At 38.4% G+C, this 22055-nt stretch overlaps 1 protein-coding gene across 1 annotated transcript in view; it reads right to left on the bottom strand.

The window, feature by feature from the left end:
- Positions 1-22055, bottom strand: part of STAM (signal transducing adaptor molecule) — a 66104-nt gene that overhangs the window by 36911 nt on the left and 7138 nt on the right. Inside the window, exon 2 of the mRNA XM_060097793.1 lies at positions 12103-12187. Coding sequence (XP_059953776.1) covers positions 12103-12187 — 85 coding nt within the window. The remainder of the gene's footprint in view (positions 1-12102; positions 12188-22055) is intronic.

Raw genomic sequence — 22055 nt, 5'->3', positions numbered from 1 at the left:
AATCTGCATGTGCATTTAGAGGAGTCTACCAACAGTTTCCACCACCAACCTTTTGTGAAGGGTAGTCAAGTCCGGATCTCTCTCAAAACCCTTCCCAAAACTCCATTTTGGTATTTTAAAACATTTTGTAAGACTCACCCTCTCTCTGCCTTATCTTGAGATGGGAAAACAAAAAGATAGGCGAGGTCAAGGATACAGACAAGAACAAGGAAAGAACTCTCTCTCACCCTTCCCAGTTTTCCAACCCCAAAATAGCTCTCTTGACTTACTATGTGATAAATGACCATACCACAAATCACACCACTGTAAAATGTAATGGAACTGTACTGTTTCCTGAGTTTCCAAAGTAAGGATAATAAGGCAAAAATGGCAGTTAATCCATTTTCTGTGATTAGGGAGTTACTGCTGCAGAACATATTCTGCCATCTCTCAAATATGCTCAATACAGGCAATTTCTCCTCAATTACTGAAGCAAAACTGTTATGTTGAGCACCAGGTGAAGAAGATGGCTTGCATATTCAGGGCCATGTTGTTTAAAACATGTATACTCTGAGCAAGAGTCATCCTCAGTGCAGGGAGATATACACACTCTGTAAGAGAAATGGGAACTGGAATTTAGGACAGCACGTAGAGCTCACTCAATGGACAGAAGAACAAGTTTTGAAGAAAAACAAAATTGAGGGGGCTGCGAAAGAATACAGTTAAGTTCAGTAAGTTAAACATGCATAGGACGTAGCTCAGATCTAGAGTTAAGAGGACCAAAGAAAACTAAAACTAATTTTGCATTCCTACAGTTCTCTTTTCAAAGAAAAATGAAATTTCAAATCTCTTTGAATAGCCCTGAGTACATTTCCAAAACTGTCACCACATTATTTATAAATGTCTATCTACTTGTAGGTATGTTGTTGTACAGTTATGACAGATAGATAGCTCAGCATTCATCTCTAGTCACCAGTTAGTGAGATTACCTGAAAAGGTCTTTCCATTAATATATAAGGAGAAAGCCAAAAATATTCAATGATTTTGTTGGATAAAGGAGTCAAAATTTGTGAGATCTTATGCTTTCTATAAGTTTTTTAAAGTCTCTTATTTAAAAATATGTCTCATCTCTACATCTTAATTGAAAAGTACTTTTGTATTATAAAGATAACAGGTTAAACTGTGATGAGATTTTATATGCTTGAGGAAATTATTACTATTGAAAAGGCAGTGAATTCAAATACTACTTATTGCACCTATTACTAAACTAATGATTTTAGATCAATCAACTTTTCAAAAAGAGGATACCACCTCTTTATTATCCCCCTCATGGGGGCTGACAGAAGAACAATAGGACATTTTCTTTAAAGTATTGTAAATATAAAAGAAAAGCAATATAAAAAAAAGTAACAGAAATAACAGTGTATAGCACAGTTCATGAATGTGCTTGCACGGTTAACCTCTCATCACCTTTGAGGCAGGACTGGAAAGGTACAAAGATACTAACAGTATGTTTCTAAATAGGGGCAGAAAAATTCTTGCAGTGTAAGACTATCTGGCATATCACATCTCTGGTCCCAGCCTAATCAATGTCAGTAGTAACCTCCTGTCATTGTGACAACCAAAACCATCCCTAACAGAGCAACACCACTGGGCTGAGAACTACTGCTAGACAAAAGCAGCACTGTGATTCAGTAGAAAAAGATTTGAGGCTTGACAGACCTCATCTGTAAAAGGGGACTTTAATGCTTCCTGTTCAGTATGTTATTACATTACTCCCAGAATCATGCCAGGGACTTAGAGACACTCAATGTTAGCTCTAGAAAGCACAAACATATTCTTCTATCAAGTTACTTTTACAACGTTAGCTTTCAAAGCTATTTTAGAGTGATTCAAACTTTACGTTTTCTTTTTACATGCTATAAAAAGTGCTTTACTACAACTTACAATTCAAGGATATATGTAACTGTATTGTGGAGGGGGGAGGGGATACGTGTCTGCATAACTTTTATAGGTCTTAGTACCCAGCAGGCGCACACTAAAAGATATGGGACCTCAAATCTCTGCTGAACAAAGTAAAAAAAATTTTTAATTAACAAAGAATATAAACCCTCCTTGAACACTAAAGGGAGTCTAATATAGAGCGTGGCTTTCAAAAGCATAAAGGCTTTACATTAACTATAAAAGAAGTTTAATATTATAAAATGCAAAAGAAATCAGAGCTGAAATGAATCATAACTGTATATTCAATGGCATATTCAAAGTGCATATTTGGTTCATAATATACATTACGTAAAACACAGTCTACAGTGCACAAGGGGGAAAAGGGCAAAACACTGAATACAAATATCAAATTCTGATTCTGAGCTTGTTAAATAGGTATTTCTTATGAGATAGCTGATGGAACATGAATATAGTCTACAAATTATGTTATTTGGCTATTTAAAGAACAAGTTCACGTGCCTGAAGGACTTCATCAGAAAAGGAGGTAAACTTCTACATACTAAATATTGAGGGTTAATGGAAGTATAGATAACAGTCACTGAATACTTAAACTTAGTATGATATTTTGAGTTTCCCAGATCATATAAAACTGGAGTATATTTCAGTCAAACAGAACACAATGTAATATAACATATGGGAGAGAGAGGAATCACTAAAAACTTAATAAAATTGGTATGTCTTGACTCATGATTTAAAAAAAATTTTTTTAATATTTATTTATTTTTTGGCTGCACCGGGTCTCAGCTGTAGCACGAGGGATCTTTCGCTGTGGCACGTGGGCTCTTCGTTGCAGTGTGCAGGCTTCTGAAAAGGCTATACATACTATATGATCCTAATTGTATGACATTTTGGAAAAGGCAAAATTATAGAAATAGTAAAAAAAAATAAAGAAATTAATGGTTGTCAGGGGTTCAGAGAGAGAAAGGAGAGGGATGAATGGGGGGAGCACAGGACATTTTAAGGATGGTGAAACTACTCTGTGTGATACTGTAATAATGGATACGTCATTATGGGCTTGTCAAAACCCACAAAACTGTATAATATAGAGTGAGTCTTAATGTAAACTATAGACGTTAGTTAATAATAATGTATCAATATTGGTTCATTACTTGTAACATATACCACACTAATGCAAGATGTTAATAACAGGGGAAACTGCATATAAGGGGTGGGAGTGGGTTATGGAATTCTTCGTACTATCTGCTCAATTTTTTTCTAAACCTAAAATTGTATTTTTAAAAAAACAGTCTATTAATTATAAAACAAAAAATGAAAGAAACATGAGATAATTCTACTAAAACCCTGGAGAAGGAAAGTCTTGTATAACTCAAAATTCTAAACACCATAAGACTGATAAATTCATCTATATAAAAATCAAAAATTTCTAAATGGAAAAACAACAAAACAAAGTCAAAAAAATAATGGAAGGAATTCCCTGGTGGTCCAGTGGTTAGGACTTGGTGCTTTCACTGCCAGGGCCTGGATTCGATCCCTGGTCGGGAACTAAGATCCCACAAGCCGTGCGGCGCAGCCAAAAAAAAACAAAAAATAATGGAAAAATATACGCAATTCATAAAACAGACAAGATATGTCCCTAACACATCAAGGACTCCTAGAAATGAGGAAAGGATAGATACAGACAGTTCACAGAAGAGGAAGCACAAACAGCTCTTAAATACAGAAAAAGATGTTCATCCCAGAAAACGGTAAGAATGTACCTTTGGCTCTGGAAGACCACCCACCTCAAGCCTCTTCACCTTTATGGAAAAGGGTCAAAGGGAGCCCCGACCACTCCTTCCCAGGACTCCAAGGTTCCTTCTGCAGAAGTCAAGACCAAGTCTTGGGCACCCAACTTTCTCTACGATCCAATAATTGAGAACTTGAGAACATATGCCTGTTATTCTTGTTTAGACAAGTCCCTACAAGAAGCTCCAGACTATCCTCTCCATCATTAAACAGCTCTGCATATCCATTACTCCCCAGCTTCTGAAATCTTTCCACTGGACCCTCTAGAAGTCACAGCCCATGATCAACAAAAGGCCCTACCCCTGGTCCTTTTGCTCTACAGAAAACTGGCTCTCCATGGAAGATAACACTTCTCCTGCAGCCACCTCAAGTGGTAGCTTTCTGTCTTCCCACGGCTCTTGTACCTCCTAAATGAAGGGTCCTCTTTGCTCCCTTTGCTACTTCAAAACCATTCTCCCTCCCTCTTTCCTAAAACAGCCCAGTTCAGATCTTCTCATTTAAAAAACCTCACTGCCCCCTCATCTTTCAATGATTTTAACTCCTGGCTCTCTGCCACTCTCTCTAATGTTACTTCTGTCTTAACAGAAGTGATGCTTCCAACACCATTGGCTTTTTGACTCCACCTTATTATTAACTGTCAAGGTCTACAAACTCCATTTCAGGCATTCCAACTATCATCTTCCATTTCTCTAACCCACTCACTCTCTTTATACCCAGCTCTGTGCTTGCTCAGGGTGGCTCACCTCTGCTGCAGCTAGCCCGTACCTTTCAAGTTATTAGAAAGCGCCAAGTGTCCTCTACCCTGCAGCATTCACGTGAAAGCTGTTCCCTCTGCCTGGGACCTCTGCTTGCAGCTCTTCGCTTCTTCTCAACTTTAAAATCATAGCATAAATGTTATCCCTCATGCCTGTGCTTCCCTGAAAAACCTAAGTAGGTCTCCCTTTTATTCTCCACTGAAGCCCTGGGCTCACTATCTTCTTAGACCATTACCTGTTTATTTCTATCTTCCACTGGCCAACTGTTACCATAGCTGATGACAAAGGCTGTACCTGCTTTATTCACCACTCTAGACCCAAAGCATGATACCCAGCCAGTACTCACTGTTTGTCAAATAAAAGAAAAAACGGGGCTTCCCTGGTGGCGCAGTGGTTGGGAGTCCGTCTGCCGATGCAGGGGACGCGGGTTCGTGCCCCAGTCCGGGAGGATCCCACGTGCCGCGGAGCGGCTGGGCCCATGGGCCATGACCGCTGAGCCTGCGTGTCTGGAGCCTGTGCTCCGCGGCGGGAGAGGCCACAGCAGTGAGAGGTCCGCGTACCGCAGACGAAAAAAAAAAAAAAGAAAAAAAAAGACTGATACAAAAAGAATGAAATGAACTGAAGTAATTCTGTGACATAAAGAAAGTGAAAGAGACCGGGAAATCAAGATCACGCTTTACAAAAAAGCCTTTAATTTTATTCCTGCTATAACTCTTCCCCTAGTTTAAATGACATTAAAAAAAATCCTAAATACGAATCAGATTCTCACTTGTTAACTAGAAAAAACTAGAGTACCTACAGCTGTTGTGATGATTAAATAAAATGTTTATAAGGCACTTAAACAAGACCTGGCAGATAATAAGCAGTCAATAAATGTTGGCTATTATCCTTAAAAGAACACTTAAAAGACTTTAAAACCTAAGGCCAGTAAATGGAGGGTATGATGATTACAAAACACACGTTGGAAGAAATCTTTTTCTAGATCTGATGCTGCCCTTCCAACTTGAAGAAGTCTAGGCCAGAGATTACTTTTCCCTTAAAAAATCAGGACATATTCTATCAACCTCCAGCTAAAGGTCAGAAGTAGTCAAAGCCCGGGTCCAGGACAAGACAACATAAAGCCAATGAAAAATATTTTTAACAAACTCTTTCCCAAAGGCTTATATTTATATTTTTCACAAAATATCAGTAATGACTATCATTTTCTCCTTCTAATTCTGTACAAATAAATCAAAGACTTACTATCCAAATAGATCCCTTATCCAAGTAAAGAAAAAAGTTTATCACGTTGTCCACTCTCAGTCAACTATATTTTTGTCTAAAGCTAAACAAAGACAGTTAAGACATAAAATAATAGCACAAATTAATCTGGATGTCAATTACAGAGTTTTAATTTTAAGTTTTTATTGTGGATAATCAACACCTACCCTCACATCTATTTTTTATATATGAAATTATAATCAAATCAATCAAAACTAATAGACAAAAGCTATTTATTATGGGAAGCTATGTATTATGTTAAAGAAAACTGCTACTATTATTCTGAAAGTTCTCTTGATTCTGAACAAACAGAGACTTTTCAGTCCATCATATGACATCACTGGCTAAGCATTTTTCAGTACTTAGACATTGGAACTGCACACTAAAAATCACATGAATATCTTTGGAAATCAGAAAAAAAAATTCAGAATTTTTTTCAAAGTTTTAAGTCCAGCATATTCAAACATTTCAGGCCGACAGGATATATTAGGGAATTAAGTAATTACAAATGCAGAATAGTGTATAATATGCTTATTGTCTATTACGGCAGGGAAAAGATACTCGTATTTGTGTAAAGAAAGAATGGAAAGGTACAAAAGAAAGAAAAGTGGTTACCTATAGAGGATGGGGGAGGGAAACAGGGACAGAAGTTAGACTTGTCAATGTTCATCTTTTTAAACTGTTTTAAATTTTGAGCCATGTGAGTATCTATTTTTGAAACAAAAAAGTACATATTTCATAAGCATAAGTATTTCTTTAAATCAACAAACATAAATACACACATATGTGTGGCTCAAAGAACAGTAAGATTTTTTTAAAGAGGAAGAATTAAAGAGGGTTTTTCGAAATACTGCTGGAACCATGTTTCTGGGTCACAGTTCTCTGACCAAATGAAATTTCACAATTGGCTCTTCATTTCCCCTTAAAAATTGAGAATATTTCCCAAACAACCATAACTCCAAAACAGATGACTCAAAAAAAAGAAAGGAAGGAAGGAAGGAAGGAATTTTTTTTAAAGGGCCAAAAGGATTTTCAAATATTATTTTCTTAGGGAAGAAAGACTTTAATATAAGTTACTTTATGCACTAAATAATTCTACAATATATTGCTGGTTACAAATCATTTTGTTTAAAAAAGAATCTTACTGAAATAGAAATGCTTTTCTTAAAGTTCCCTCAACCATCCCTAAATCCGTCCTCTTAAATAGATCTGTACATTTTATAAAATTACAGATTAATACCATATGGCAATGTTTAAAAAAAAAAAAAATCTAGACTGCTGCCTAGTATACAAATAACCTGATGAACTGCATTCCAGTCCATAACATGCCTCTACTTCAACCTGCCCTATCTACATTTGCCTCAGGAAAACTCATGTCCCCTTTTCCCTCTCACACCAATGACATGTCTCAATCTTTTCTAAAGCACACCAGGTACCTAGAATACTTCACTGACAACCTACAATACCGGTTCAATATTCTCATGCTACCATCAGCAACCCATACTAAACATATGTATCTGGACTCCTAGACAACATAAACCAGATTTCCATAAGTTTTCCATATAACTAATTATGAAATGATTTTAAAAATTAAAACCAAACTGTAAGTGGTTACCAAGTTCTGGGGAAGGGGGAAGTGGTAAGTTGTTTAACAGGCAGAGCTCACTTGGGGATGATGAAAAGATCTGGAGATGGATAGTGGTGATGATCCCACAACAATGTGAATGTGCTGAATGCCACAAACTTGGCTCAAAGAAAATGTTTTCATGTATAATAATGCACTTGCCTTTATAATAATGCAGTCATAAAATATTTTTATTACTTTTTTATGGGGAAAGGGAACCAGGAAGACAAAAGTGCTGATGGCCCATGAAAGTCAAAATGTGGCCCTGATGCTTATTTCCTACTATGAAATCATCAAGGTACAGCAAGAAAGTGAAAATAGTGAAAATACAACTGGATATGTATGTAAAACATTATTTTTAAAGAGAAATCACACACATAAGCAAATTTTGTGGGTTTGATTTTTTTTAAACCCTAGTAATAGTAGAATGGCATCTCAATTATTACACAGTCCTTTTCAAACAATTCTTTATTAACAAGAGCTATAAAGAGATATCACATTTCCATAAACAAACAAATAAATGCTTGAAAATTAACTTAATGAGAATTTAAAGGAACTAGAGAGCAAGTATTAAGGAAGAAAAAATAAGTGAAAGAGAAAAAAGGAAAAGAAGGGAAGAGGAAAGGAAAAAATATTGATTAAAACCAAACAGAACTACCTCTCATTATTTAAATTAGCAAAGCTGAAAACACTTCCTAAGTAAATTCATAGATTTAGCATAATGTCAATTAAAATCTCTAAAGTATAATGAAATACTAAGGAAAAATACTGAGAGAGAATATGTTGTCTAAAGTACATTTGAAAAAATTAAAGAATGAGGATGGGGCTTCCCTAGTGGCGCAGTGGTTGAGATTCCGCCTGCCAATGCAGGGGACACAGGTTCATGCCCCGGTCCAGGAAGATCCCACATGCCGCGGAGCAGCTAGGCCCGTGAGCCGTGGCCGCTGAGCCTGCGCGTCCGGACCTGTGCTCTGCAATGGGAGAGGCCGTAACAGTGAGAGGCCCACGTACCGCAAAAAAAAAAAGAATGAGGATGTATCTAAACCTACTGATACTAGATAACAACAAAAGGCAAGTAGAAAACAATTACTTAAAGCTATAAATTAGTACGTTTTAAGTACACAAGGACAACATGGATGGAAACTTGAAGGCATTATGCTAAGTGAAATCAGTCAGACAGAGGAAGACAAATACTGTATGATCTCACTTATATATGGAATCTAATAAAATCAAACTCATAGAAACAGAGAACAAACTGGTGGTTGTCAGACGGGCAGAGGGGTGGTCAAAATGAATAAAATGGGTCAAAAGGTACAAACTTCCAGTTATAAGTAAGTTCTGAGGCTGTAATGTACAGCATGGAGAGTACAGTTACAACACTTTGTTGCACATTTGAAAGTTGCTGAGAGAGTAGATCTGAACAGTTCTCATCACAGGAAAAGACAGGAAAAAAATAACAGATTATCATTTCTGGTATAATAATGTTAACATGAAGAAAAACAAATTGATCTCTTTAAAGCTCCATGACACATCATACAGTATTTTTAGGTGGGTTACAACTTTATTTTTTAAGTAGAAAAATATGGAATATTTCTAGCAATGAAAGGGAGTTTGTCCTTTCATTTCAAGCAATTAATCAAATTATTATAAAAAGTATCTACAAAATGAAGACTACCAAACTAAAGATAAAAAGAAAACTGATGGAGTGAAAAGAGAGAGGAGGGACTTTGCAACTGGAATGCTAGATAAAAGTTTTATCTCCAAAATACACAGGGATGGAGCTAGGTCGATACCTAGTCCTCAACAGACAAACTGTCACAAAATATCATTTTAATCAAAAAGAGGCAGGTTTGACATAAATACACTACTATGTGTAAAACTGATGGCTAGTGGGAACCTGCAGTAGAGCACAGGAAGCTCAGGTCGGTGCTTTGTGATGACCTAGATGGGCAGGATGGGAGAGAGGTCCAAGAGGGAGGGGATATATGTATACATAAAGCCGATTCACTTCATTGTACAGCAGAAACTAACACAACATTGTAAAGCCATTAAAAAAAAAAAAAAAAGGCAGAGGTGTACCCACTTAACCATGCACCAGATACTATTATAAACACTTTATATATATTAACTAATCTAACACTTACAACAAGCCCCCTATAAAAAGATATTATTTTTATTCTCTTGTAGCAAACTAGAAAAGGAAGTTACTATTTACCCACCATGACACAGCTAAGCAGTCAGAGCCCAGATCTGAACCCAGGCAGTCTCACTCCAGAGGCCATGCTCTCAGCCACTAAGCTATTTGCTTTCCTCTGCACAACAAAAATTCATAGACCTTTCATCCTACAAATCTAAGTCTACTAGATGTATATAAATTACTATTATACAAGGCAAAACACAAATAAGAATGGTTTTGATAGAGTGCTTTGAGGATTCAGGTTTTCGGTAATGATTTTCAGTACTAGGGATAAGGAAAGCCTTCGTGGAAGAAATAATATCCATAGTGGGTCTGGAAGGATATGAGACACAGAGATAGGAGATGGGAGAAGAGAATATTCAACACTGAAGGAACACAATGACCAAAAGCATTACAATAAAGTGGAAAAGCACTGGCAGCTCAAATATTTGAGTTGAAAAGAACAGTAACTACAAAAGAAGTAAATGAAAAATAAATGATTCAGAAGGCCTAAGGAGGTTACTAGACTTAACTCAGTATGGAAGACAGGGGAGTAACATGGTCAGAGTTGTCATATGGCCACCGGCTATAAGAACCGGACAGAAAAGAGATGGAAACAGAAGGAAACGCCAGAAGGTTAATTCACTAGGCTAGGCGTGGTTAAGGATGGCTCAAGTAAAGTGGGGCCAATAGTCGTAGAGAAGAAGGAACAGACACGTAACACACAGTAACTACTCAAACATCAACTAAATTAAGGAACTAACCAGGCCAGAAAGGATGGAAAAACAACAAAGGGGATGGCAGAGGCCACAATCTTGGGAACCTGCCAGAGGGAGCACATTACGGACTAAAAAGGGCTTGAGTGATGGGGTGGAAAGGACTTAAAGACAAACTGCCCCGCCTGGTTTGACCAAGTTCAAGAACTTAACTAAGGAGACTCTATGACATCAATATCGTGAGAGATATTATGGAGGCGTGCTGACAGAAGTTAGTAAAAAGCTAAATGCAGAGGAGAGTCTGAGGTTTTAGGTGTGAATGAAAGAATAACCTTGTCATTAACAGAGACAGGGGACAAAGGAGGGAATGTAGGTTTAAAGCAAAAGGAGACATGAGTTCAGGATTCTGGATGTGAGGCCGCAGCTCATGTAGTGTGATGTTCAGAAATTATGCTGCATCCCCAATATTAGTGCTTGAGTTAGGGATTCAGAGCTAAAACTACAGATGTCACATAAAGAAATTTGAAAGCTGGGAGATTTCGAAAGAAAAAGTATCAGGTAAAAAAATGGATCAAAGAAAGTTTAAGGAACTATCTCTATTTAGAAGGGAAGGAAGAAAAGCCAGAGAAGGCACCGTCAGAGAGTTAAGATTACCACCAGAAGAATCAAGCAGGATCCAGCAGTGCTCCCAAACGTTCTTCACGTTAAGTACGTAAATAAGACAATATTTGTGTGGCACAAAGGGGTAAATGTGGCTACTAATAACTGGACGTTATTAGCCCAGGAATGAAGGAAACCATTACTCTGTACACCAGTAAATCCCCTTGCGGCACTGTAGAGAAAGCCCTGTATTACCAAAAAGTCTGTATGCCAGAAAGTTTACAATTCTATTTCCCTAAAACTGTCTCTCTTTCAATAGTCACTGATTAGTTGGGTCGAATGGGCACATGTGACAAAGAAGAAAAGAACACAGAAATAACCAAAAAACTTGGTACTTGAGAAATCACTGATGACTTTAAAAATCAGTGGGAATGGAAACAACCTAAATATCCATCAACAGATGAATGGATAAAGAAGATTTGGGGAATACACACACACACACACACACACACACACACACAATGGAACACCACTCAGCCATAAAAAAGAATGAAATAACGCCATTTGCAGCAACATGGATGGACCTAGAGATTATCATACTAAGCGAATCAGAAAGAGAAAGACAAATATCATATGATATCACTTATATGTGGAATCTAAAATACAACACTAATTAACATATCTACGAAACAGAAACAGACTCACAGACATAGAGAACAGACTTGAGGTTGCCAAGGGTGGGTGGGGGGAGGGAAGGACTAGGAGTTAGGGATGAGCAGATGTAAACTATTACATTTAGAATGGATAAACAACAAGGTCCTACTGTAGAGCACAGGGAACTATAGTCAATATCCTCTGATAAACCACAATGGTAAAGAATAGGAAAACGAATGTATGTATAACTGAATCACTTTGCTGTACAGCAGGAATTAACACAACATTGTAAATCAACTATACTTCAATAAAATTCTTTTAAAAAATCAGTGGGAAAAGTTAGATTTCAGAAGGCAATTATGGACAAGGGAGAATAATTAAAGTATCAACATTGTTACCAGTCATGTTGCCCCTCCTGGTTACAGGGAGTAACCTAAATGGGATGATCCCTCAAATCTCACTAGCAAAAACATTCTCTTTTTAAACTAAATTGTGATTGTAATATGCTTTACCTTCTAACTCTTGTTTCATTCATGTTAATAAACAGGAAGAATAAATAAAAATCCTCTGAAACTTTGCAACACTTACCCAGTGCGAGACTGACCGACTTTATCACAAATATCCAAAATGAGACCCCAATCTTCAGCAGTATTCATCTCACTGGTTGCTTTCTCTGTATATTATAAAAAGAAATCACAGACACATTATTTTTAAAAATCTTTAAGAGGTAAATGATCGCATTCAAATTACCAAACTAATATAATCAAATATCAACAAATCACAATAGTTGTCAACACCTGGTTAATGAAATAGTTAAGTCCATCTTTAAAAGGAGGTAGGGCACCTTCATTACCTATCATAATTATTTGCCCCATTTATACTTCATTTGTTTGTTACTTAGTATCAAAAAAAATAGGCCACTGATTTTTTGTTATAAAAATACACCCGCAGGCGCACACACACAGGCATGAGTACAAATCTATCCCTTTCTGCACACAGAAAGACTAAAATAAGGAATACTTTCATTCAAATAATTATTAGCTTTACTCGCCAGCAAAGGAGCATGACTAGGCACAGATCTCTATCAAAATGTTTCAGGTAATTAAATTAATTAACTATCTAGTTTTGCTGATTCTGTTGTTTCGGGAGGGGGGAGGCGGTGTTGAGCAAAAGAAAACCAAGCTTTAACTGAATATTTTCCCTTAAATAAAAACTTGACAAGTTGAAAACAACAACAGAGGTATGGCAGATTGAACCAAATCACTTAATTTAGATCCCTTTCTTAATTACAATAAAGGGACTTTTTTCTTCTTTAACACAAACACACAAGGATAAGGAAAACATGAGAAGCAATAACAGTAATATCTCAAAAGCTATAGGACAACACTGATACATGGTAAACTACTTAGGAGACCCAAGAAAGGTGAATCCTGTATTGGCAGTAAGAAAAAAAGGCTTAAGGACCAGCTCGGTGCTTTACGACAACCTAGAGGGGTGGGATAGGGAGGGTGAGAGGGAGGCTCAAGATGGAGGGGATATGGGGATATATGTATGCATATGGCTGATTCACTCTAACACAGTATTGTAAAGCAATTATACTCCAGTAAAGATCTATTAAATAAATAAATATTTTTAAAAAAAGAACCAGTCTGTTGAATCCTCAGAAAATTCAAGTACTCATAGCAGAAAGAATGTCTGCAATTGAGAATGAAGAAGAAAAAGAGGACCTCCAAGTTAGCAAAATCGGTTAATGCTGTTTGAAATGTAGGTAGTCCCTACTTTGCTTCCTTACAGGCTCTAGCAATCACCTCTCCCCCTCGGAGCAAATGAGTGATGGTTTACTTTCCACAGGTAAAGCAAATTTCTTTTCTAGAAAAGGAGATACCAGGTATAGTTGAGACTTAGGCACCAAAAATAAGCAATTCCTTCCGTTTTCCAGTCCAGCATGTAAGGAGCTTGGAAGTATTCACTTCATCCTAACAAGTAAAACAGTAAACAAAGTGAAAAGTCAACAACTCTCCTTAGATGCCTCAGCAGTGAGGTCACAGGGCAAACTGCTGCCCCCAAAATGAGACAAATAGATAGGTGGATACACAGAATCACAACTTAGCAGAGCAGAAGCCCGTGAGCAGAAACATCTCCAGGAACCAGTACCAGGGCACAAAAATCTAAACTGAAACTGACAAACTGCCAGAGGAGAAGTGTGCACAAGTCTGAGAGTTAAAACTCCAGAGAAGCCTAGGCTTAGGGGAGCCCCCACGCTTTTGTGAGCTTTTTTTCTTTAATAAATGTATTTGTTTTATTCATTTATTTTTGGCTGCGTTGGGTCTTCGTTGCTGCGCACGGGCTTTCTCTAGTTGCCACGAGCAGGGGCTACTCTTCGTTGCTGTGCGTGGGCTTCTCATTGTGGTGGCCTCTCTTGTTGCAGAGCACAGCCTCCAGGCGTGCAGGCTTCAGTAGTTGTGGCACACAGGCTCAGTAGTTGTGGCTCGCAGGCTCTAGAGTGCAGGCTCAGTAGTTGTGGTTTAGTTGCTCCACAGCAGGTGGGATCTTCCTGGTCCAGGGCTCAAACCCATGTTCCCTACACTGGAAGGTGGATTCTTAACCACTGCACTACCAGGGAAGCCCTTTTGTGAGTTCTACTTCCATGGGTTCTCCCAAGTTCTCAAGGTGAATATCACAGAAAATTTCTCCTATTCTTCCAGCAGGGGGAGAGAAACTGATCATTTTGAAACACACCAGAGTATTTATTCTCTTCTTAACAAGGCCTACTCTCAAGAGAAATAATTTTACCAGCCCCTATCTAACTAGAGTTTTATCAAAGATTAACCCACCTGGGGGAAGGGAAATCCCAACGCTAGCCTGCTTTAGCCTTCTACATGGGAGAAGGGGAATATCCAACTCCAGCCCACTGTAGCCATCCCGTCCCAACATAAGGGAGAGCAGCACATGAAAATTCACTCCCCGGGGCAGAGGCTCACTGAGCCCTAATCACAGGACTATCAGTACCTGATCCTCACACCACTAAAGGCTGGTGTCCCTTCATCTAGTTCATCGTCTCCAGCTTCCAGCAAGCCACACTCTATAATGCAAAGACCACTGTTGGAAGAGACCAGACTAGCATCAGAACCAGACTCAGACATGACAAGGATGTTGGAATTATCAGACCAGAAATTTTAAAGACTATGATTAATATGCTAATAAGATCTCTAATGGAAAAAGGAGGTAACATGCAAGAACAGATAGACAATGTAAGCAGAGATATGGAAATTCTAAAAAAGAATCAAAAAGAAATACTGGAGGGCTTCCCTGGTGGCGCAGTGGTTGAGAGTCTGCCTGTCGATGCAGGGGACACGGGTTCGTGCCCCGGTCTGGGAGGATCCCACATGCTGCCGAACGGCTGGGCCCGTGAGCCATGGCCGCTGAGCCTGTGTGTCCGGAGCCTGTACTCCGCAATGGGAGAGGCCACAACAGTGAGAGGCCCGTGTATGCAAAAAAACAAAACAAAACAAAAAGAAATACTGGAGATCAAAAATAGTATAACAGAAACGAGTATCTCTGATGGCCTCATCAGCAGTCTGGACACGGCTGAGGCAAGAATCTCTGAGCCTGAGGATATGTCAATAGAAATTTCCAAAACTGAAAAGCAAAGAGAAAAAATGACTGGCAGGGGGGAGAAAAACTGGAACAGATTATCCAAGAATGTGGGAAACTATAAAAGCTGTAACAAAGGCATAATTGGAATACCAGAGAAGAAGGAGAAAAAGAAATGGAAGAAATATTTGAAGCAAGTATGACTCAAATTAATTAATTTCCCCAAATTAATGTCAGACACCAAACCACAGGTCCAGGAAGCTCCAGGAACACCAAGCAGAATAATTATCAAACAAACCAACCTCTACACCTAGGCATATCACACCCAAACTGCAGAAAATCAAAGATAAAGAAAAAATTAAAAAGAAGCCAGCAGAAAAAAATACCTTTCCTATTCAGAAATAAACATAATGATTACACCTGACATCTCAGAAACCATGCAAACAAGGAGAGAATGGAATCAAACAGTGTGGAGAGAATGGAATCAAACAGCATTGAGAGAAAATAACCACCAACCTAGGATTATATACCCTGTGAAATTATTCACAAGGAAAGGAGAAATAAAGACTTTCTCATACTAAGAAACATTGAGGGAACCCATTGATAGCAGAGTAGCTTTGCAAGAAATGTTTTCAAAAGTTCTCCAAGGAGAGGATATAGGAGACATGTATACACGTGTGTGTGTACGCATTTGTATGTGTGTGCAGGCGTGTGTATAAGTGAAATGAATCACAGCAAGGACACCAGGAACAAAAGAGAGAAATTAGGAATAGTTTGCTACTAGAAGGTGAGTTGTACTACCAGTGAAGTGGTACAATGTTATTTCAAAGTGGACTTGGACTAGTTGTAAATGTATATTGTAAACTCTGAAAGGAGAAAAAAAAGTATAACTGATATGCTAAAAAAAGAGAGAAAATGGAATCATATAAAATGCTCAGTTAAAACCACAAAAGGCAGGGGGTAAAGTATAAGAAACAGGAACAAAGAAAAAGGGCTACAACTAGAAAATTGTAACAGACATGGTAGATATTAATTCAACAATATCAATAATCACTTTAAATGTTAATGGTCTAAATACAGACAGAGATTGTCAGAGTGATCAAAAGATGAAATCCAATTATATATGTCATCTACAAGAACCCACTTTAAATATAAAGATACACATAGATTAAAAATAAAGGGATGGAGAAAGATATACCATGCTAACACTAATCACAAGGAAGTGGGAGTAGCTATATTTCTGACAGAGCCAACCCTGGAGCAAGGAAAATTATCAGGGACAGAGGCATTGCATAATAGTAAAGGGGTCAATTCTCAGAGAAGACAACAATCCTTAACATGCATGTGCCTAACTACAAACTGTCAAAATAACTGAAATAAAAAGTAATGGAACTGCAAAGAGAAACAGATGAAGCCACTATTATAGATGGAGACTTCAACACCTCTCTGTCAGAAATGGACAGTTCCAGTAGACAGAAAATCAGTTTAAGGACATAGTTGAACTCAACACCACCATCAATCAATTGGATATAGTCAACATCCGTAGACTATTTCATCCACCAACAGCAGAATACATTCTGCTCAAGCTCACCTGGAACATAACAAAACATACCATATTCTGGGCCATAAAACACACCATAACAAATTTAAAAAACTAGAAATCATACAATGTCTGCTCACAGGCTACAATGGAATTAAACTAGAAATCATTAACCAAAAGAGCTGGGAAATCCCCAAATATGTGAAGATTAAATGACACACACTTGTAAATAATACACAGGTCAAAAAATGGAGAAATATTAAAATATTACGAATTAAACAAAAATGAAAGTACAACCTATCAAAATTTGTGGGAGGCATTTGATATCAATGCGTAGTGGGAAATCTGAATTTATACATCAGAAAAGACAATCTAAAATCTCTACCATAAACTTCCCCCTTAGGAAACTAGAAGAGGAAATTAAATCCAAAGTAAGCAAAAGGAAAAAATTTAGAGAAGAAATCAATGAAATTGAAAACAGAAAAGAGAGAAAAATCAGTACAACCAAAAATTGGTTGTTTGGAAAGATCAATGAAATTGATAGACAGGGTAACCAAAAAAAAAAAAAATGAGAGAGAAAACACAAATTATTAACATCAGAAATGAAAGAGGGGACCTCACTACAGAGTTCATGGACAGAAAAAGGATATTAAATGAATACTACTATGGGTGAATCATGGGAGCCTCCAATTTACAGCCAGTCAGTCAGAAGCACAGGTAACATCCTGGACTGGCACCTGAAGTGGGGAGTGAAGATAGTCTTGTACGACTGAGCCCTTAACCTGTGGAACCTGATACTCTCCCTAGGTAGATAGATAGTGCCAGAATTGAGCTAAATATGTGGGACATCTAGTCAGTGTTCACTGAAAACTGAAAAACTTCTTGGTCCTGTTGAATAAAAACACATAGTAATTAACAACAACTCTATGCCCACAAATTTGATAACCTAGGAAAAAATGGGCCAAGTCCTCAAAAAACACATTTGCCAAATCACAAACAAGAAAAGGTAGACAATCTGTATAGGCCTATATCCATTAAAGAAACTGAATGAGTAATTAGTAACCTTAGAATAGAAAGCACCAGGCACAGATAGGTTAATGGTGCATTCTACCAAATACTTAAGTAAGAAATTATACCAATTCTCTACGATCTCATCTAGAAGATAGAAGCAGAGGAAATATTTCGTAACTCATTCTATGAGGACAGTATTACCTTAGTACTAAAACCAAAGACATTGGTGGAAAAGAAAACTACAGTCCAATATCTCTCATGAAAATATCAATAGATGCAAAAATCCTCAACAAAATACTAGCAAATCCAACGCAGAAGAAAGCAACTTAGAACAAGAGCCTATGTAAGAGGGAAAAAAACTTCAGAAAACAACTGTTATCTTCTAAAACAAAAACTGTACCAAAGCAGAAGGTAACCTGTCTTGACTGGAGCACTGTCATGCCAAGAACAGATATGTTAAAAGACAGCATCTCCAAGATTTTCACTAATATTTACATGTTTTTTAACCTGAGGTGGTTTGGGGGTAGAAAGCCTGATCCATGGCAAGATTCTTACCTATAATGATAGGTCTTGGTGATGAGATAACGAAATTCCTGATCCCCTATTCCCCTCAATGCCTTGCTACCTCGTTCAACAGGCAACACTTACTTCCCCATTGTGACTCATTACTGAGAGCTGAAGGTCAGTCATAGCCAGTTTAAAAGCAGAAACTACAGAACAGCCAACTCGGTCCAAATTCTTTGTAGGTTGGCAATACCTGAGACATATCACGGTCCCAAGGGATATAGCAACACCTGCCAGTTAGTCACTGCCATGGAGAACTACCCATAGAATAAATAATAAGGCGGCAGTGGGTGATAACCAATGGGTAGTGGCAGATAGGGTACCTATGTCCAATTACCCTACCATTTTCTAAAAGCAGATTATTCACACAAATTAATTCCTGTTAAGAATTAACACAAATGTCCAAAACATCTGAGATCATGGTAAGGTGACTTCTTTGCAGGAAATTACAAAAGCTGGACAGATATGCAACAAAATGGAATAAGTGTCTAGTCTAGGCCAGACCCTATCTGAAGTAGCTCAGACTCTAAAAATGGAAAATGAAACCAACAGATAGAGACCTGAGTATATATAGAAAAAAATATCACAAAAAAATTACAAAGCCTAAAGCAAATTGAAAAAAGGTAAACACCTGGGAGGAGAGAGAGAATGAGTATCAGGAAAGCATTCTTAATATATTTAGAAACTAAGACAGAGGAGAACAGGATTAATAATAAACTCTTATTTCTATTTAAGTGAATACAGTAAAGTTATGAAAACAGAAGAGAAATATAAAGAAGAATGTAGGCTGGCTGAAATAGAGACTACTTTGTGAAAGGCAGGAAGCACTCTAAGACCCAAAATACAAAATGAGGCATCTGTATTAATTCAAGAAACACCAGAAAGCCTAGAAAATCTTGAGCAAGGAAACAATCTGATGAAAGCTGGACTTTTAAGAAAAAAATGAATCTACTGCCAATATGTAAAAATGGTTCGGAAGAGGGAAAAGAAGAAAATATAATGAGAAACTTAACATTACTCTGGAAACTAAATGGGTTACTTTGAAAGCAAATGTTTAAATGCTGTTTAATTTGTTCTCACCGGCAGGTATGCCAAGAGGATAACTGAGTCAAACTGACCTTCAGGCTTCCGTAATTGTAAATCCCTTGAAAATAACAATTTCTATGTTGGGTAATTATTTCAATATTCATGCTTTCGGCCTAAATGCTCAATAAATAAGAAATCTAATCATGTAACTGCAATATGAATCTATAAAAGTCATAGAAACATAGACCTTTAATAGCATCTACTTCAATGGTTTTCAAATTTTACTTTTCAATGCAGAAACCCTCTACAATGTAATTCTGATGCTGACTACCCAGAGTTAGCACACACTTCACAGGTTGAGGGCACAGAACTCCCCAAGTCTGCCCTCACTTCAGACACAGAAACAAGCTCTGGGGTTTCCAGCCACATGCACTTCTGAACAACTGGCTACAAATTCAGGGGTTTCCACTATCCCCTCAGGTTCGATAATTCACAGAACTCAGAAAAGCACTTATAATTACAGTTTTATTATAAAAGATACAAATGACAACCAGCCAATGAAGAGAGATGCATGGCGCCAGGCCTGGGAGGATCTCAAATGCAAAGCTTCTGTGCCCTCAGGACTCACCATCCTCCGGGCACATCAGTGTGTATCACCAACCAGGAAGCTCAACAGAGGTTTGGTGTCCAGAGTTTTTATTGGGGTTTCATTATGAAGGTATGGTTGATTGAATGATTGGCCACCTCCTAGAACTCAACCTCCAGGCCTCCTCCCCATTTCTGGAGGTCTAGCTGATATCCTGTGACTCAAAGCCCCAGCCTCTTATCACAAGGTTAGTCTTTTTGGAGCCACCAGCCCCCATGCTGAGTCATCTCTCTAGCATAAACCAAGGTATTGTCCCAGGAACCCACCATGAGTTGGGTTAAGTGATAAGATGCTCCTATCACTCAGGAAATTCCAACAATTTAGAGGTTCCCTTCCAGAAAACAGGGACAAAGATTAGTAAAATTCTTTATTATTCAACAATCTCTTTTATACAAAAAATTTGTCTTAAAGGAAACCAATATGTGAAGTAAATTCAAGTGGAATTGCTCTAATGGAGGAATCCCAGAGCCCTACCCCATAAACGCCCAATACCTTTGAAGGCCAAGAAGACTGAGCGAGTCATGCTGAACAATATCCTCCAGTCTAACACTTACAGTCCACAGATTCAGCGTCCACAGGTCAAAAATAGTCAGAAAAAAAATTCCAAAAACTTCCAAAACGCAAAACTTGAATTTGCTGTGTGTGGGCAACTATTCACATAGCATTTACATTGTACTTACAATTATTTACATAGCATTTACATTTTATTAGGGGTTACAAGTATTCTAGAGATGATTTAAAGTATATGGGAGGGGTGGGGACTTCCCTGGTGGTGCAGTGGTTAAAAATCCACCTGCCAATGCAGGGGACATGGGTTCGAGCCCTGGTCCGGGAAGATCCCACATGTCGCGGAGCAAATAAGCCCATGCGCCACAACTACTGAGCCTGCGCTCGAGAGCCCGCGAGCCACACTACTGAAGCCTGCGTGCCTAGAGCTCGTGCTCCACAACAAGAGAAGCCACCGCAATGAGAAGCCCGCGCACTGCAATGAAGAGTAGCCCCTGCTCGCCACAACTATAGAAAGCCCACACGCAGCAACAAAGACACAATGCAGCCAAAAATAAAAAATAAATTAAAAAATTTAAAAAAAGTATATGAGAGGGGAATTCCCTGGCAGTCCAGCGGTTAGGACTCCGTGCTTCTGCTGCAGGGGCCGCGGGTTTGATCCGTGGTCGGGGAACTAAGATCCCACATGCTGCGACACAGCCTAAATAAATAAATAAATAAAATAAAGTTTTTAAAAAAAGTATATTTGAGGATGTACCTAGGTTATATGAAAACATTATGCCATTTTATATAAGACACTTGAACATCTGCAGTTTTGGTGTCCACGGGAGTCCTGCAGATATTGAGGGATGACTGTACTTCATCTTAGAAAAAGGAAAGCAAGTTATCACTTTGATCTGGTAGCGCACTTAATTCATCATCCTCACTGACTGGTAGCCAAGAAGATTTTTAAAAGCTTAGTGCATTTTTTATTTTTATTTATTTATTTATTTATTTTTTGCGGTATGCGGGCCTCTCACTGTTGTGGCCTCTCCCATTGCGGGGCACAGGCTCCGGACGCGCAGGCTCAGCGGCCATGGCTCACGGACCCAGCCGCTCTGCGGCATGTGGGATCCTCCCGGACCGGGGCATGAACCCGTGTCTCCTGCATCGGCAGGTGGGCTCTCAACCACTGTGCCACCAGGGAAGCCCTTAGTGCATTTTTTAAAAAGAACACACTTAAATCTTAAAACCTATCACTCTGTTTAAAAATAGTTAAGCTTATTAAAACTTAACTTATTAGAAAGTAAATAGTTAACTAGAAATGACAAGCTTATGTCTGTTAAAATACAAATTGCTTATTATCCTAACTAAGGATGATCTGAATTAAGGCACACCCAGGAGAGTCTGGTACAGTCATTAACAGATATTATGCTAAACATTCTCCTGTGCACAAATAGGATCAGGCTCTGACTCAAACTTATATACACAGATCAGAAATGCAACCCGGGGCTTCCCTGGTGGCACAGTGGTTGAGAGTCCGCCTGCCGATGCAGGGGACACGGGTTCGTGCCCCGGTCCGGGAAGATCCCACATGCCGTGGAGCAGCTGGTCCCGTGAGCCATGGCCGCTGAGCCCGCGTGTCTGGAGCCTGTGCTCCGCAACGGGAGAGGC

Source organism: Mesoplodon densirostris, chromosome 4 (assembly GCF_025265405.1).
Source record: "Mesoplodon densirostris isolate mMesDen1 chromosome 4, mMesDen1 primary haplotype, whole genome shotgun sequence".
NCBI classification, from domain to species: domain Eukaryota; kingdom Metazoa; phylum Chordata; class Mammalia; order Artiodactyla; family Ziphiidae; genus Mesoplodon; species Mesoplodon densirostris.
The sequence above is the reverse complement of the archived record's forward strand: the minus strand, read 5'-3'. Positions and strand labels throughout refer to the sequence as shown.